Source organism: Typopeltis vanoorti, chromosome 5 (assembly GCF_054136105.1).
Source record: "Typopeltis vanoorti isolate ZY-2024b chromosome 5, IOZ_Tvanoo_1.0, whole genome shotgun sequence".
NCBI classification, from domain to species: Eukaryota; Metazoa; Arthropoda; class Arachnida; order Uropygi; family Thelyphonidae; genus Typopeltis; species Typopeltis vanoorti.
The window spans coordinates 69169795-69187183 of record NC_143553.1 but is presented as its reverse complement, the minus strand read 5'-3'; the positions used below and the strand labels follow the sequence as shown (position 1 = coordinate 69187183).

Genomic DNA, 17389 nt, shown 5'->3' with positions numbered 1-17389 from the left:
TAATAAATAAATAAAATACGAATTTCCAAAGCTTAAATGTGAAATTGCTTCATATACATGGAAAAAATCATTAAAATGTCTTTCTTCTTTATACTTCTAAAATCATGAAGATATATATATATATATATATACACACACACAGACACACACACACACATACACTAGCATGGTCGGGCAGTTGGTCAGCATGTCTGTTCTCCAGCCAAAAGGCTGCAGGTTCGAGTCCTGCCGCGGGCATGGATGTTTGTGATTGTCTGTGAAAATACTAATGGTGGTGGTAGATGGCATTTGTGTAGATCAGGGTTGTCCAACCTTAGGTAATCCAAGGGCCGCATTAAAAAAAAAAGATTTATCCAAGGGCTGCATCACATTGCTTATCTAGTAATTTGATGAGCAACACAACCTCGATAGCTGAACAAACGAACAATGCCCAGAGCATGCACTTTGGAACAAAACAGTGTGAGAATGCTGCTTTGACACATCAAATATTTGAAAAACATGCGGGTATAGAGTGATTTAAAAACGCCAAATAAAATTACCAACAACCAGATTATCGATCAGTGATAAAATTAAAATATCTAATATGCATTTGATTCAAATTGTTATTTTATTTTTTTGCTCATGAAAATCAAAATCTCTCCGTGAGCCGTATCCAGCCCACGGGCAGTGTTTTGGACAGCCCTGGTGTAGATGATGAAAGTAGTTGCTGTTGGTGGAATGGTACAGACGGTGAGTTGTAGAGTAGATGCCCTCCTTTGATTGAGTCTTTGGACACCCTGGAGGTGTTACGTAATAATAATAATAATGTAGAACTGTAAAGACGATAGGTTAGTTCCTTTTGCCTGTCATCAGATTGAGGTCAAAGATTAAAAATAAAATAAGTGCCCTTACACAGTACTTTTAACCTCCATACTAAGTTGAGCATATTTTATCCCTTAACCACGCTACCAGTCAGGACGTAGATATATGTCCAAGTTACCATGGATGCGAAGTGCATATTAAAATTGTAATACCATTGATATTACAATGGAACATTGAAATATAAGATGGATACGAAGTTTATGAGGATGTGTATTTGATCCATAATGGCTGGTAAGGTGGTTAATGGCAATTGTTTTGCTTCACGAAAAAACCTAAGGTGATCTGAAAAATTCATCCACTACATGATAATTGATTCTAAGGATAATTTGCCTGTAATTAATTAAGCAGGAGAAGGTGAAAATAGTTGGATGCATTAAAAAAAAGAAAAAAGTGTGCCTTGTATTCTGTTTAATTAAAGATAGTAATTCCTGTTATTGTTAACACAAAATGGTTGCTAATGATTTTATTAGCATATTGTTATACAGTGTGTGTATAACTATGAATAACACAAATGACATATGAATAGATACAAGAAAACAGAAACGGATACTTGACTAAGAAGAAAATATTAAGGAGAGAGTCTTGTATGGCAATTCTATCATAAGAGATGTAATTGGTGAGAGAGTGACAAAATCGGACCTCCAGAGTGTAAAAATTAATTATGCTAGATGCTATTAGAGTGCAAAAAGGGTAAAGTGAAAGAGTTCATTGTTTTGTTTGGAATGAATGATTTTAATGGAGAAAAGTATGGTATGAGGGAGGAGATGAAAGAGTTACTGGAAATAGAAGAAAAGAGTAAGAGAGAGTTAAGATAGTGAGTCTGCTGCTGCAGTATGACAGAATTAAGCTAATAAGGAGAGCCATAATAGTGAATGAGTTAGTGCATAGGTTATGCATGAAGAATGGTGTGGGATTTGTGGAGTGAGTTTGACAGAAGAAAGGACTTGTACAAGAAAGATGGTTTGCATCTGAATGAATTTGGTGTTCAAAGTCTGGAAAAAGTTTTGTTGAATAAAGTGAGAGTGGATGTGCAAAATTAGAGAAACTAGAGCCGGGGTTCCCAACCCTATGCCCACGGGCACCATGGCACCCGTCGACCAATTTGTGTGTGCCCGCCCCTGTTCAACCGTGTGATGGTGCCCGTCGCCCTATCAGTATTTTAGAATGTGCTCTAGGAAACAAAGGTTGGGTGCCCCTGAACTAGAGCTTTTAGAGGTGGGGGGAGTGCTGTTGAGTGGGTGCTTAGATATCAATAAGGCAGTTGAGTATAAGAACGTACATAAAATGCCTAAGTTGTTACTGCTGGTAACAAACCAGAATAGGATAGTTATTATAAAGTGTCATGATAGTAGTGGGCCTAAGGGACTTTGCACTTTATGTACACTAATGCCAGGAGCATTTGGAACAAGGGAGAGGAGTTTTGGGCATTGGGTAGTTCATTCTGGTCAGAAATTAATGGCATTAGTGAGACATGGCTGATGGATGGTGATATTTTTAGTGGGATAGAATATGATGGGTATAGTGCAGTGGTTCCCAAACATTTTTGATTCGTGGTGCCTTTAGTGTGTCAGGATTTTTCTGAGGGTCACAAAGTCAGAACATGGGCCTACCTAACATTTGCAGTGTGTAGTTGGTGCATTTAGGTTGGTTAAGTTAAAAAAAAAAATAAATGAAACACTCATTTCAAATTCACAAACAATTTATGTAAAAAGTATTAAATAAGTACATATTTTGAACAATCAAATGTGGGATGGGTGCACCTGTTGTTCACCGCACATCTTCTCAAATTTCAGAATCAAACTGGACACAAGCCACCCTCATTTCCTGTTCCACGTTGATTTTCATACAACCTGCCGATGATCTGATTCTAAAACCACGTAAGTTAAGTGTCATTTCAGTGAAAATATTTGAATATTTTGCAGCGCACAGTTTGTTCAGGAAGGATAGAGAGAAAGGAATGGGGAGGAGTATTGATGACAGCCAATGAAATATAACCAAGGAGAGTTTGAGGCCCTCTGGTGTGAGATAGTGGCCAGCAGAATAAAATATACATTTGGATGTGAAGGTAGTATGCATTAGCAAATCAGCTCAATGAGTGGAGGACAGGTACTTATTATGGGGACCTTAACTATGGGAACACAGATTTGAAGGAGTGGAAAGGATACATGGGAGGAAGGAAATGGAATTTATACAGTTACTAAGGAATAATTACCAGAGGTGGTATGTGATGAAATGTACTAGGGATTTAAGAGTGCTAGATCTAATCATTTGCATCAGAGAATTTTTCCATAACTGATATGACCACATTGCCACCAATTGATGAGAGTGATCATAAGGGCATAACCTGGAAGGTAGCTAAATGTGTGGAATTTTCAGTTAAGAAGGGGTATATATGGAATTACAGGGCTAGTGGGTATGATTAAGCTTAAGAGATTGCTTGGATCAGTGCCATGGCATGTGAAAATGCAAGGACTGGATGTTGATAGTGCATGGGAAAAGTGGTAAAGGAGTTTTGAGGGAAGTAATAGCGGACTGCATACCTAGAGCCAGGATAATAAATCAAGTGGAAGTTAAATGGATGAATACCATCATTAAGGTGGAGGAGCTACAAAAAAGGAGAAAGGTGACCAACAGGCATATAAGCAGTACAAAGCACAGGCCAGAATAGTAAGGTAAGAAAGGCAAAAGTAGAGTATGAAAGGAAATTAGCAGTGCAGGTCAAAGATAATCCCAAAGAGTTCTTTCAGTATGTTGCAAATAAAAAGAAGAAATGGTAGAATGATTTTAATGAATACTGATGGGAGGGAGGTAACTGAATCAGGCAAAATAGTAGAATTAATAAGTGAACATGTTGCAAGAATATATTATCTAGATGGAGATATTCCAGTAACAAGATAAAGGATTATATGGAAACTGAGATCAGTAGCATATTACAGAACCTTGATGTGGATTAGATGGTATATCAGCTCAAGTTTTATGATAAGGTGCTAGGGAATTGGCAGTGCCTTTTGACCACATTATTAAATCTGAGTCTCAGCTCTGGGTTAGACCAAATGAGTGAAGGGGGGGGGATAATAGTTCCATTGCATAAAGGAGGTGCAAAGACTGATGTAGCAAATTAATGACTGATTACCATATCAGGAGTTGTTGTCAAGATACTGGAGAAGTTGATCAATTTCAAAATACAGGAATTGATAGACAAATGGAATACTGTATGATGGCAACTTGGTTTTGTGTAGGGTAGGTCATGCCTTAGTAGCTTGTCACATTTTATGATAGTGACAGTTCAATTGGATAAATGTAATGGGTTCACAGTGATACTGCTGGACTTTGCAAAAGCTTTTGACAGGACACTGTATGGAATTCTAATCCATAAATTGCAGCACATGGGATGGATATAAAGATGAAGTGGATAAGAGGGTGATCGAGTTATTCGACCACAGAGAGTAGTTTATTCAGGAGTAAAGTCCAGTAGATGGCCTATAACGTGGCATGCAACAGGGCTCTGTTATTTATTTGTCTGTTACTGTTTAATTTGTACATTAACAATATAGGAAAGGATCTGAGAGGAACTATTCAGTTGTTTGCTGATGGTGCAAAATTGGGTAGAGGGTAACAGTAGTTAATACAGATAATGTTAAAAGTTTGCATGATGATTTGGATAGACTGGCTCTCTGGACAAAGGAGAATGGATGTCAGATTAGTGTGACAGTGTAAGGTTATGAATTTTAGGACAAAAAGATTACCAGCTATATACCACATTGATGAAACTATACTCCAAGAAATTGACAAAGCCAGGGATCTGCAGATGTTAGTGTATAGGGAGGTAAAGTTTAGAGAGCATATTGCAAAAGTGACTAAAGAAACTCATTGGATTACTTGGTTACTGAAGAATATCCTGATGAACAGAGACAAGCAGGTTATTATACCTCTTTATCAAGCCTTGGTAAGACCCATCTTAGCTACTAGGTGCAGATTTGGTTGCCTGAGTTTCTTGGCAGTGTGAGGAGGAGGTGGAGAGGAACCAGAGGCAAGTGGCCAATATGGCATAGGTCTATGGAATGAACTTTATGATGACAGGTTGGAGATTTGTGGGTTACAGAAATTTTTCAGAAAAGGTCTGGTAGTGGGAGAACTAAGGGCCATCTCTGGAAACTGAGCAAGAGTGTAGTTAGCAGGAGTGTAAGGACTAGATTTTTGTGCTTGGAGAGTGGTGAATGAGTGGAGTAAGTTTGTCAGTCTGTTGTGGGCACCATGACTGTGAATGAGTTCAAAGCAAAGTATGATAGATATTGTATGAATGTTGGATAGTGCTGGGCATGATGTTTAGGGTCTTCCTCAATGAATCTAATAACTCCATGGAGTAGCCCATAATAATAATAATAGATGAGATGGAAATGATAATGGAATCAGTAGGTTTTTCACTTGTGGAATGAGAAACTTGCTAAATTTTAGTTGCTGTCAGTAGCAGTCTACTGACAGCTCTTGTCTTTCATTATAGGAACCATAACAATTATTATTATCTTTGGAATAGCACTATGGAACTTTAGTTGACTCTTTTGGTAGTTTGTTATAGTAATGAATTTGTTAAATTGTGAGTCAGCTTTAAAATCTGGTGCTTGAGCTCTCCCTAGGTATTTTATAATATGTCTTGTGTAATGGAATTGCAAGCAGTGATTATTGACTAAATAGAGCATTTACTTGTATTTGTGGTGTAGGATGGCATAATTTTGAAGTGTGTGTTCAGAATACATTGCCCTTGTTAATGTGACATTTCAAAAACAATGAAAAATTATTTCCATCAATCTACGATAACATGCCCCATTTCAGTGTTTTCGATAAATCTCATAGACACAATATCATATAAGTAGATGGTGGAAATAAGTTTGTGACTGGCCCAATGAATTGATTTTTGAGGCTGCATGGGAAAAACTTGCCACATCATTCCAAGTTGATTGACATCCAGTATTCATTTGCCACTTCTGTTCTTCAATTCAGAACTAGTTTTCATCAACATGTAACATTATGTTGCTCGTGTAGTTCCTGTCCATGTTTCTGCCTGCATTTTCTTTCACAGTAATTTCAAAAAGCTAAGTAGTTTTTGATTACATGTGTTATGCACTAAGTGTAATCACTTGCACTGTCTCACTAAAAGTTGGTGAGTTCCTTCATCTGCAAGTGAAAATTGCATAATTTTAATTATCCTTTTGTTACTGATAAATTCTGCTGTTGCAGGATATGTTGTATGTGTGTGTGAGTGCGCAATTACTTTTATATATTATTAGTAAATTTAAAGTCACAATTCAAGTAAATCCTTTTATTATTTTTTTCTTTATGTACCTGAAATATTTATTTCTTTTATATAGGTAATACAGATTTTTTACCCTCATTCCATCCAGCTTTATCCTAAAGAGTTTCCTGGTCATGATCCAAATGATTGTCAACGTGACATTAAAAGAGATGAGTAAGTATCATTGGGTTCATGTTTCTAAGTTTAGGGAAAACCGGTTAATATATTATTGGATATTAATCAATATATTGATTATTTCTGTGCATGGTGTGAGACAAAGGTTGTAACAATTCCAAATATAGCAGTCATCATGTGCTGTGATCTTCTAGGTAATATAGAAATCATTACTAATTGTAGATATAAAAGGTGAATAATTTAAAACTTTATTCCATATAAAATTGTGCAGAATATTCAGGCTGTTTTGATCTAGAATATTAAAGATATTAGTTATTTTAATTATTGGGAGAATTTTTTTTTTAATGTGAGTCCCACTCTAAAAAGGATTTTTAATCTCAATGTTAAGAAATTTGAGAAATAGCATACCTTAAGATATGAAAGGTAGGAGAAGATAGTCAGGATTTCTCAATTTTGTTATTTAATATCACTTATATATTTAAATAAATAAAAATATAGTGAATTACAAGATATTTACATATTCCTTCATCTAGAGCTATTAAAAAAGGTTGCAACAACGCACATCATCCAGATCTCTACGGTCATTATCGAGAAGCCAAATTCACACAAACAAAGCATCATTGGTGGTGGAAGGTAAAATTTGTCTTTATGTTTCCATTTTTTTTATTTTTATTATTTATTTATTTATTTTTAATAATTTAGAGTGAAAAATGTCCCCTCCTTTTGCAAGGAAATTATAAGCAGAGTAGGAAATGATTGTCTGACATACAAAAATATTTTGGGAAAATTTGGAGAAAAGAGTCAAGATAATATTGTAATAGGTTTCATGGTATGATAAGAACACAGATAGTTAAGAAAATAACTATTTATTAACTTAAAAGCTAATATTTCGCTGGTATTATATCCAGCATCTTCAGAGCACACAACACAAAGTTTGTTACAAATGCAAGACAACTACAATCCGGTGTAACAGTGGGGCTAGTATAAGTGATTGCAGCATGCAACACAAGACTCTCATCTGTTCACCTAAGGACAAATGCACTCCTTTATCACATCCAGGTGTCTATGAAGTGCCCTGTTCTTGCCATCAAGCCTACTATGGACAGACAGGAAGAAATGTGGACATGCCTCAGTGAACACAAAAAAATATCTGTCACTTTTGCTATGGTAAGTTGGGTCTGGCAGACCATGCTTTGGATACCCCCTGCACACAGGATCAATTGGAAAGAAACAAAAGTAATGGACAGAAGCTTCTACAAGTCAGAGAGGTTGTTCCTGAAATCAACAGAAGCCTTAAAACATACTCCAAACCTTAACAAGTATGGCTGTATAAATCTACCGAAGATTTGGGAGACAGTCATCCTAAGACCAAATTAATATTTATTACTTTTATTTTTTAATTTATATTTTTTCAAACTTTCTAAAACTATCATTTGGACTACTATTTCAAAACTTTGAATTTTTATATTTTATTTATTTATTTATTTTTTAACCTAGATGGCGCCATATTAGGACTTTAGTCTTGTGTTGCACGCTGCAATCACTTATACTAGTCCCACTGTTACATCGGATTGTAGTAGTCTTGCATTTGTAACAAACTTTGTGTTGTGTGCTCTGAAGATGCTGGATATAATACCAGCGAAATATTAGCTTTTAAGTTAATAAATAGTTATTTTCTTAACCATCTGTGTTCTTATCATACCGTGAAACCTATTACAACATGTCTGACGAACACGTAAGCCTATCCACGCTTAGTCAAGATAATAATAATGGCAAATACGTATTGGATTTCTGCTCAGGACATGGATTGGTTATTACCAACACAATGTTCTAACATAAATCATCATCATAAAATTCCTGCCATACCTTCAAGGGGTGTACAGAATATGATAGTACTACATGAAAAATTTACATCATTACTAACTTCCTATCTACAATTTTCCTCCAAATTAGTCTGTTACCTGTTGTCATCAAGACTCCAACATTATCAGATCTTATATTTCTATCTTCTAAGGCACTTTCTACAATATCAATACACCCTATATCTTGGTCTTCCTCTGGGTCTTTTTTTTACTGCCAACCTGGCAGAAAACACTTGTTTTGCTAATATTTTCTCTCCCATTATGTTTTTATATGTTCTTCTTTTCAGTATGAAATTCAAATTTTTCCTGCTCAAGACTAAATAGTGATCACTTCCAATTTCAAATTCTCTGTACACTCTGGTGTCCTGCACCAGGAAGAAAACATCACTATCAACAATAACATAGTCAATGGGACTTTTCTTATTCCTTGCCTCTTCTCTCCATGTGAATTTGCGTACATTTTTATGTTGGAACGTTGTGTTAGTAATAACCAGTCCATATCCTGAGCAGAAATCCAACAAGTATTTGCCATTATTATTAGCTTTGCTCTTTTCTCCAAAATTTTTTGTATGTCAGACAGTCATTTCCTACTCTGCTATTTAGATCCCCAACAAGTACCAACTTTTCCTTTTTCATTGTGTCAGTTGCTTTCTCTAAAGCCTCAAAAAATTCCTCTATCTTCTACTTTAGTAGAACCATCTGTGGGACCATAGGCTCAAATATGTCTTATTGCAGATAATGTTATACTCTTAAATAAATCCACTACTAGTCTGCAAGATTTCCTGACTAAATTTAATAACTGTTGTAATAGGTTTGGTATGAAGGTCAACAATAATAAGACAAAGGCAATGAAAATAGGCAGAAGCATTGAAAATATCAACTGCATTGTGAATGGAGAACCTATGGAATATATAAAACATTTCAGCTACTAAAGCATGATTTTTTGTCAAGATGGTAAATTAAATATGGAAATAGATAACAGAATCAATAAAGCTTGTATGGTAGGAAATCGAATGAATAAATTTATATGGAATGAGAGAGAAATTGGTCAAAACAAGCTAAATCAGCTGTAATGAAGACAGTGTTTAAACCAATTTTAACTTATATGGATCTGTGAGCTGGGTTAGAAATAACAACTCTCACAGATATGAGAGTCCTGAGAAAGATTAGAGGGGTGAACAAATGGCATCAGTGGCGATATCATATTAAAAATTAGGATGTTAGGAAAGGACTTAATATTGTTAGCATCCAGGAATGTGTTAGCAGAGCTAATCTCAAGTGTTATGATCACTTAAACAGAATGGGAGAGGAAAGATTAGCAAAACAAGCTGCCAATCTTTCCTCTCCTAGTTCTTTGTTAATACAGTAAAAAGCACCTTAGAAAATAGAAATATAAAACCTGATAATGTTGGAGTCTTGACAGGTAACAGATTTATTTGGAGGAAAATTGTAGATAGGAAGTTAGTAATGGTGGAAATTTTCATTTAGTACTATCACATCCTGTACATCCCTTGAGGTACATATCAGGAATTTGGTGAGGAGGAGGATGGTTTTATAGCTAGCATTTTCAAATTATAACCTACAATACACTGCTGCTGGAATTATCCGCAACAAATTTGTTCCTGAGGACACCATAATGAATGGTCAATATTATTTAGGAGTAATGCAATATCTGTATGCCTGCATCTGATGTGTCAGGAAAGAACTATTCCACAACACCAATTGGTTTCTGTTGCATGACAACACGCCCATGCACTATACTTCCTGCGAAGCGGTTTCTGGCTTCAAAGTCGATCTGTCTGATCAAACATTCCCCTGTTCTCCAAATTTAGCTCCCACAGATTTTTTCCTCATTCCAAACATGAAGTGTCTTGAAAGGAGAGCACTTCAGTGACTTTGAGGACATCCAGTGCAGTGTGACCCAGAAAATGAAGGAGGTTCCTGTTCAGGACTTCCACTTCGAACACTAGTAAGGCTGATGTAAATATTGTGTGGATTTGGAGGAAGATTATTTTGAATCTGTGTAATTGACAATTCCAAATATAGTTCCTTGTTCTGATAATGATTGTTGTCTCATTACTTAGTGGGTGCACTGTATATAAGGCATTTCTGTTTTTTAAGCATAAGAGCTAGTGCTAATTGTATGAAAGGCTAATCATGATCTGTATTCGCATTTGTTTTCAACATCCTTAACATGTTCTCATAGGTGAATCTCTGGAATGTTTTTCTGGCTAATAGCAAATACAACAAGAGCAGTGAATTTTATAGACTTGGTTATATATTTTATGCTTGGTTTTAATCCTTTACCCAAGTAAATAAAGGATTAAAAACCAAGTATAAAATTTCTTAGTATCTTTAGCATATATTACATCCAAGATTAAAAAAACTTGCTACATACATATACAGTATATTATTTATTTATTTTTTATTGGTGGATGAGGTGATTTTAGATGTTGTAAAAATGCTAATCTTGTAAAGATTAACATTTTTACAGAAATGTTAGAAAATTTCAATTTTGCTAGAATATTGCATTGATACCAATATATAAAAAGTAAATGCAATGCAAGTAAATTTCACAAAATATTGTTTTTTTATGTATTTATGTATTATTTGTTTAGATTTTAGTTATACGCGTGGATAGGCTTATGTGTTCATCAGACATGTTATGATAGGTTTCACGGTATAAAAGAACACAGATGGTTAACCAAATAACTATTTATTAACTTAAAAGCTAATATTTCGCTGGTCTTATATCCAGCATCTTCAGAGCACACAACACAAAGTCTGTTACAAAGGCAAGACAACCACAATCCGGTGTAACAGTGGGAACAGTATAAGTGATTGCAGCGTGCAACACAAGACTAAAGTCCTAATATGGCGCCATCTTGGTTTAAAAAAAAAAAAAAAAATCAAGTTTTGAAATAGTAGTCCAAATGATAAAAAATAAAAGTAATAAATATTAATTTGGTCTTAGGATGACTGTCAATCTTTGGTAGATTTATACAGCCATACTTGTTAAGGTTTGGGGTATGTTTCAAGGCTTCTGTTGATTCCAGGAACAACCTCTCTGACTTGTAGAAGCTTCTGTGCATTACTTTTGTTTCTTTCCAATTGATCCTGTGTGCAGGGGTATCCAAAGCATGGTCTGCCAGACCCAACTTACCATAGCGAAAGTGTTGGATATATTTTTTGTGTTCACTGAGGCGGATGTCCACATTTCTTCCTGTCTGTCCGTAGAAGGCTTGATTGGCAAGAACAGGGCACTTCATAGAGACTCCTGGATGTGATAAAGGAGTGCATTTGTCCTTGGGTGAACGGATGAGAGTTGCTAATTTTTTATAAGGTTTAAATACTGTGCGTAATTGGTGTTTGTTAAGCACCCTAGATATCTTTTCCGATGTGCCTTTAATGTATGGGATGGTGATTGTTTTGTTGTAGTCTTCTGTGGTAGATAGAGGGGATTTATGGGTAGCATTTAGTATGTTATCTATTTTACGGGGATTATAACCATTGTTTAAGAAGGTTTGACGTAGTGGTTATAATCCCCGTAAAATAGATAACATACTAAATGCTACCCATAAATCCCCTCTATCTACCACAGAAGACTACAACAAAACAATCACCATCCCATACATTAAAGGCACATCGGAAAAGATATCTAGGGTGCTTAACAAACACCAATTACGCACAGTATTTAAACCTTATAAAAAATTAGCAACTCTCATCCATTCACCCAAGGACAAATGCACTCCTTTATCACATCCTGGTGTCTATGAAGTGCCCTGTTCTTGCCATCAAGCCTACTGCGGACAGACAGGAAGAAATGTGGACATCCGCCTCAGTGAACACAAAAAATATATCCGACACTTTCGCTATTGTAAGTTGGTCTGGCAAACCATGCTCTGGATACCCCCTGCACACAGGATCAATTGGAAAGAAACAAAAGTAATGCACAGAAGCTTCTACAAGTCAGAGAGGTTGTTCCTGGAATCAACAGAAGCCTTGAAACATACCCCAAACCTTAACAAGTATGGCTGTATAAATCTACCAAAGATTTGGGAGACAGTCATCCTAAGACCAAATTAATATTTATTACTTTTATTTTTTATCATTTGGACTACTATTTCAAAACTTGAATTTTTTTTTTTTTTTTTTTTTTTTTTTTTTTTTTTTTTTTACCCAGATGGCGCCATATTAGGACTTTAGTCTTGTGTTGCATGCTGCAATCACTTATACTGTCCCCTGTTACACCAGATTGTGGTTGTCTTGCTTTTGTAACAAACTTTGTGTTGTGTGCTCTGAAGATGCTGGATATAAGACCAGCGAAATATTAACTTTTAAATTAATAAATAGTTATTTGCTTAACCATCTGTGTTCTTTTATACCGTGAAACCTATCATAACATAGATTTTAGTTAGATTTTCATAATATTTTTATTCTTACACAATGAAAGTAATATATTTATTGACTGAGTTTCCTAATTTCAGTTTTGTTGTAATTTTTATTCATTTTAACCTGATTCGGAAATCTTGCTCAAATTCCATGACCAAACATGGAAACCACTCGACCAACTTCAGGCCTCCAGTAAGCAGTGCTGTGGTCTCACATTAGAAGGCGGAATTCATCTCTTACCTAAAAACAATTGTAAACATCCGTGCCCATTGCGAGTTTTGAATCCACAGCTCATTGGTGGGAGAGGGTATACTATCTGGTCAGTTGTTAACGACATGATATTTCTGATTACAGTTTATTTTTGCATGTTTCACAAGAGAAGTAATTAATTACCATATTTGCTGCCGTATAAGATGCACCCCCTTTTTTGTACACATTTTTTAGGAAAAAACTTTATCACTGAATATTATAATGAATTTACAGTATTTCAAATATAAAGTAATAAGTAAGTCTACTTTCAACAAATACCTAATCTAACTAGGAAAGAGTACCCACCATCTTCTTCATCAAAACCCAGAAATTCATCTCCAGAGCTAAATAAGAGACACTTGAAACCTCTTCTAAATCAGAATCTGAGTCCTCATACAACAAATTGTCCTCTGTACCATTCAGTGCATTACTAATGCCACACTTCTTAAATGATTTACCCCCACTGTCTCAGTTTTCACAGCATCCCATAAAGCTTTGACCCACTCACGAACTTGCGAAATGCTAGGCTTCTTCCTGATGGCGTAAGCTCAAAATCTGAAGACTCCATCCAGCAGTCTTCTGGATGCAGTGTTCCACTTCTCCTTGATAAATCTCTTAAATAGTTTATTAATACAGACACATAAAAGTTGAAGTTGACTAGTTAGACCTCCTGGAATTATAGCTAACTGAGTTTTCAATTCCTTGAGTTTATTTTTAACATCTTCTGTTCTGTGAGAATGAAACTGATCCCATACTAGCAGGGCAGGCTTCTTCAATTGTCTGCCAGAGCGTTAAGACCAAATGTTATCTATCCATAACTGAAATACTAGAATGTATTCCAGTAACTGGAATACATTCTAGATAAGAGACACTTGAAACCTCTTCTAAATCAGATTTTTAAAAATTTAAATTTTCTTAGTGTGATAAAATATTAGTATTGGAGGAAAAGGTAAAGACTAGTATTGCACCTGCAGATGGCAATAAAGTTAGGCTGATTTACTTAATCATGATAGGATTTACATAATTTTATTATCATTATCTTTAATACTTTAATATATGAGGGTGATCTGAAACGTTCTCGGCCTAGCAATGAAAAAACAAATTTATAATTTCAAAATTTTTTTATATAATGGAAACTGTGGTAAATTCATTACTAAAAACACACGTATAACCACAGTGATTAGTTTTAATACACAAATATTTCATCCCAAGTATCTTGAGACATCATCAGTACGGTAATTCAAACAATACTAGGAATAACATACAGTTAGGGCACATGATTACAATGGAATCTCAATATGCCTGCAGTAACGTGTTATAGAAGTAAATTAAAATATAACTGGAAAAAAAAACATATATAAAGAGACTATTTTACACAATTTTGTATGACAATTTCCCTTACTTTAGGAATAGTAAGAACATTGTTGCGGTTTAAATTTGGTGTGTGTAGTAGGGCTTCAGCACTTTCTTTATATATACGTTCATGTTTAAATAAAGATCTATGTAAAAGTTTATAAATCCTTGCACCCTAACTGTATGTTATTCCTAGTATTGTTTGAATTATTGTACTGATGATGTCCCAAGATACTTGGGATGAAATACTTAAGTATTAAAACTAATCACTGTGGTTATACGTGTATTTTTAGTGATGAATTCACCACAGTTTTCATTATATAAAAAACGTTTTATTCCTTCATGGTAACTGACCCCACAGAAGACGGACTTACTAAGCAGACTTCAAATAAAACAGGATAAGCTATGTGCTAGAATTTCTTTTTTAAAAAAGTGCAGATGCAATAAACTCATTCCAACTTTTGCAAAATTAAAAGAAGTCATCAAATCTCCAGGTGCCCATAAAACCAATCAGAAAGCAAGCCATTCCTTACTACTTAATCAGTTATGAGTTTCTAAGCATGAATTGGCAACAAATAATTTAAAAATTACTGAACTAGAAGCAGAATTATCAAATACGTTAAATCAAGATCTATTACAATTGATTATAAGTGTCTCAAAAAATTCGGGGATAAAAGCTTTTGATAAAAGCAATATTCATCAGCTCAGCTAACGCCTTTTTATTTCCGTATACGGGAGTAGGCGAGGCCATTTAGCCCTATCTAACTTTTGGAGACTGAGTGGGCAGTTCAATCTCCACTGGTACCAATCGGAGATAGATGGCCCAAGGCTATCACTAATTAGGCGGTACACAGCAAAGAGAGACGGCTCAATTGTGCCGCCATCTTGTGGTCCCTAACCCTAACGCAATATATTTAATGTCTGAAATAATGTGGGTTCTACGGTCGATTTTCTTGAGTTTATGGGACGAAAAACCCGAGTTTCCGGGAGGAAAAACCTGCTTGCCTGTGCCAGAGATCGACTAACTCGGGAACCGGTCGAAAAAAGGCTTAGAAAAATTTCCTCTAGTCGCCGACTAGACTCGAAACCAAGTCTTCCTTCGTGCGGCCAAGTGCTGTGGTGTGCAAACGCCACATCCACTGAGCTACACAGATCTACATAATAAATACCTTAACTTACTAAATCGTTCTAAGAAGATCACTAACAAATTACCGACTGAAAAATGGGTAGTCAACTTATCTAACCATCTACTAACAACAAACGAATGAAATGTTCTAGCAAGAGGTCATAAATTTTCAATTTCACCTAAACGTTTCCCATATTTGGATTTCATACATAACATAGAGAGAAATATCGGCCATCTTTCCACTATTGAAGCCAACAGACTTCGTTTCGAGGTAGCAAAAATAATCTGTGATGCCAAACCTTTTGGACTTAAATGTCCCACCATCAGAATTGAAAGCTCTTACCTCCTTAAAACGTAATAAAAACATAATTATTACCAGCGCAAGTACATCATCAACATAGCGTAGCCAAAGTGTTGGTTTGAGAGTGGCTGTATTGATTGCTTGTTTTTCCAGGTGTTCTATGTAAAAGTAGGCTAGGGGGGGAGAAAGGGGGGAGCCCATGGCTGTCCCATCAATTTGTTTGTATATTTTCCCTTTCCATGTGAAATATCCTGCATGTATTGTGAATTTGAATAGTTCAAATATATCAGGGGGAAAGTGTGCCTTCAGTAGATTGAGGGTTTCTATTAGTGGTACATAAAAGCTCAGACTTAATAGTAAGCTTTGACATCACTTCACTATTCACAAATGTACCACTAATAGAAACCCTCAATCTACTGAAGGCACACTTTCCCCCTGATATATTTGAACTATTCAAATTCACAATACATGCAGGATATTTCACATGGAAAGGGAAAATATACAAACAAATTGATGGGACAGCCATGGGCTCCCCCCTTTCTCCCGCCTCCCCTAGCCAACTTTTACATAGAACACCTGGAAAAACAAGCAATCAATACAGCCACTCTCAAACCAACACTTTGGCTACGCTATGTTGATGATGTACTTGCTATTTGGCCACATGGCCCTGAGACATTGAAAACATTCTTAGCACATTTAAATAGCCAACATCCAAAGATCCACTTTACTATGGAACTGGAAGCCAACAACTGTCTGCCCTTCCTGGATACACTCATCACACGTCTCCCAGATGGTTCCTTATCATTTTCAGTTTTCAGAAAACCCACACATACAGGCAGATACTTACACAAACAATCACACCATCATCCTTCTCAACAATATGGCATATTAAAAACGCTAACCCATAGAGCGAGAGCAATCTGTTCAAATGACAAGGCTCTCACTGCTGAACTGACTCACTTACGCCACACCTTCTTGGCCAACGGCTACAATCCACAAAAAATAACAAAATACTAAACACTCCTAAGAGACCCCTCCTACCATCCACCACAGAGAACTACAACAAAAGTCACCATCCCTTACATTAAAGGTACATCCGAAAAGATCTCAAGAATTCTCAATAAACATAAACTACGCACTACATTCAGACCATGTAACAAATTAGCCACCCTCATCCGCTCACCCAAGGACAGCATTCCTCCTTTATCACATCCAGGAGTCTACCAAGTACCCTGCTCATGCAATCAAGCCTACTACGGTCAAACAGGAAGAACTGTGAATATCTGCATCAGCGAACATAAACGATACGTCCGGAAATATCATTATGGGAAGTCGGGCCTAGCAGACCATGCTCTGGATACCCCTGCACACAGGATCAACTGGAAAAACACAAAAGTACTACACAGAAACCCATATAAATCAGAGAGATTGTTCTTAGAGGCGACAGAAGCCCTAAAACACACTCCAAATCTCAACAAATATGGCTGTATTAACTTGCTGAAGATCTGGGAGACAGTCATATTAGGAAAAAACTAGCACTTTTCTAGGACTCTAGTAATATATGATAGCGTTTTTTTTTTTTTCAGATAGAGGGTGCCAAAATCAGGACTCTAGTCTTTGTGTTGCTGCTACAATTTTGTTGAAATACACCATGTTGTTTTAGTCTCGCGTATTGTGACAAACAGTGTTTTTGTGCTCTGAAGATGCTGGTTATAATACCAGCGAAATATCAGCATCAAGTTAATAAATTAATTATTTACTTAGTTTCTGTGTTCTATTATACCGTTAAAATAATAAACAACAGGGAGGAACCTAAAGCA

The 17389-nt window shown here is 35.9% G+C and overlaps 1 protein-coding gene across 4 annotated transcripts in view; it reads left to right on the top strand.

Annotated features, from left to right (window-relative positions):
• Window positions 1-17389, top strand: part of Mgat2 (alpha-1,6-mannosyl-glycoprotein 2-beta-N-acetylglucosaminyltransferase) — a 210597-nt gene that overhangs the window by 94708 nt on the left and 98500 nt on the right. For all 4 annotated transcript variants that reach the window (XM_090393162.1, XM_090393160.1, XM_090393164.1 and 1 more), the window contains exons 3-4: window positions 6228-6325; window positions 6820-6919. In XM_090393162.1, the coding sequence (XP_090249288.1) occupies window positions 6228-6325; window positions 6820-6919 (198 nt within the window). The remainder of the gene's footprint in view (window positions 1-6227; window positions 6326-6819; window positions 6920-17389) is intronic.